General features: G+C 40.2%; 1 protein-coding gene across 1 annotated transcript in view; it reads right to left on the bottom strand.

The window, feature by feature from the left end:
- Positions 1–1618, bottom strand: part of SSR3 (signal sequence receptor, gamma (translocon-associated protein gamma)) — a gene marked incomplete at its 5' end in the record, with an annotated part of 1723 nt that extends 105 nt beyond the window's left edge. Inside the window, 3 exons of the mRNA XM_010192645.1 lie at positions 565–696; positions 966–1064; positions 1492–1618. Of these exons, the coding sequence (XP_010190947.1) occupies positions 565–696; positions 966–1064; positions 1492–1618 (358 nt within the window). The remainder of the gene's footprint in view (positions 1–564; positions 697–965; positions 1065–1491) is intronic.
- Between the last annotated feature and the right edge of the window lie 365 nt (positions 1619–1983).

The following is a 1983-nucleotide window of genomic DNA, read 5'->3' as shown; positions in this document are numbered from 1 at the left end:
AAAAAGTTAAGGACATATACTTGTAAAGATACCATTTCTTTTGTGCAGAACATTTAGTATAAGTTTTATTTAAAAAAAGTGATTGAAATGGTCTTCCTCAGTAGGAGTTTTCAAGCTGCAACAACGTAACCTGAAATACAGCTTAATTACAGTGACAGTGTTAGCAGGACACTGAAATGTCCTTACCTTCAAAATTAAGACACCCATGAAGTTCAGCCTGCTCTCTTCAAGGTAGTTGTAAATACTGTTAAATACCACAGATCTTTAATTAACACATGGTCCTGATTGAGAGTACTTATTTACTTAAATAACAAAATTTACTTGTGAAGCTACTGAAACTAAACAATCCTGTAATGTGAGAGCAGGTGGAAACTAACAGTGGTGCAGTGTTTCTGTCAGAACAGGGGCTGCCTCCTCACTCCACATTTACAACTGAAATGGGAAAGCCACAAGAATTTCTATAAATTGTCCAAGTGACATCCTTAAAACGTGACAAATACAGCTACCAGTGGTAACAAAGATGAGGAGGAGTCCCGTTGTTTTGAGCATGGTAATAAAGGATACACAGTGGGGTTGAAGTTCTTCAGCACAAAAAACGAAGCAATGATGACCAAGACCAGAAAGAGAGTATTATTGTAGAAGATAGAAAAAGTTGTTGCTTCATAATCTGCAACTTCATTTTTCTTCCACAGAATTCTACGAACAAGCAGAGATGTTATTTCAGGCGTATTTAAATCAAGGCATATCCTGGTGCACCCACCATTACAAAGCAATTGACACCCAGAGGTGTAAAAAACCACAAATCGCTGCTCATGTTACACCCAGCTTCTAAAAGACAGCGCAGCAACAACTACCAGTCAGCTCCTTAGTTAACGAAAGAACCCTGCATGTGCTATACACTTGTACAAGTAAATGACCCACGCTTGTTTTCCTGCCAGGCACATCAAACCCAGCCCTAGGGTTACCTTTCATCCTTCTCCTTACGAGACATCTTCCTATTGTCTGCCTCAGACAGCTTGCGAGTAACTTCTTTGGAAACGGCGTCTTCTCTTTTCTGCGCTACTCTGTAAGGAACACTGTTTATGTTAAAATTGAAAAAAACAAACAGAAAAACAAAACCCAACCTTGGGATTATAGGGAGTCGCATTTACAGTGAAGAACAAAACTTTGCCAAGACACTGCAGAGTTTTTCCAAGATAAAGGAACAGCAAGTAATAATGAAATTACACAAGTGTTAGTCAAATACAGTTTGTGGCAATACCCACTGAGAGTGAAGGTTTGCTATTTCATCATACTCTTATCTGATAAGACTCATCTATTCCATAATTACATGAGAGAGAACAGAAACCAGTTAGGAGATACTTCTGTCTAAAATAGTTTTTGGAGTAACATTTCAGACATTCTTACTCATTAAAAAAACCCAACTTGTAAATGCTGGTTTTGTTAAATTATTTAATAATAAATTCTACTTCAATTAGCCACCAAACTTACTTGTGTTTGAGAACAAACTTGACGTTTTTATACGCAAAAGCTACTAGGTAGGTACTGATGAGAGTCATTACGCTATACAGGACTGCAGACTGAACAAGATCCATATGCCATATTCTCCAGTAAAGCCCTTAAAAAAAAAAAAGACATTTTAAGTAGTTCTTTTCTCCAAGAAAAGCCTTCACAGGAGTACAACACTGTTCACTAGCTCTGTAATTTGGCACCGGCTCTGGCCAGTTCCTGCAAATTCCCTTCGACGGGTTTTCAAACTGCATTAAAAGGTACTTTCCAACAGAGAAATCCGCTCTGCTTGCGGCTGAAAGGGGCCTTATGAGAGCACACCAAACTGGTTGGGAAGCTGCCCAGCGCCGAGCTGACACGTCAGTGCTCTGCCGCACCTCGTCCATCTTTGCAGCCCACAGAGCAACCCTCTGCCTTCTAGGCCACCTTCGAGAACGGATCTAAGGCGGCACGGAGACAGCCACGACCACGCCG

The sequence above is a fragment of the Mesitornis unicolor genome, unplaced genomic scaffold, assembly GCF_000695765.1.
Source record: "Mesitornis unicolor isolate BGI_N332 unplaced genomic scaffold, ASM69576v1 scaffold54320, whole genome shotgun sequence".
NCBI lineage: Eukaryota > Metazoa > Chordata > Aves > Mesitornithiformes > Mesitornithidae > Mesitornis > Mesitornis unicolor.
The sequence above is the reverse complement of the archived record's forward strand: the minus strand, read 5'-3'. Positions and strand labels throughout refer to the sequence as shown.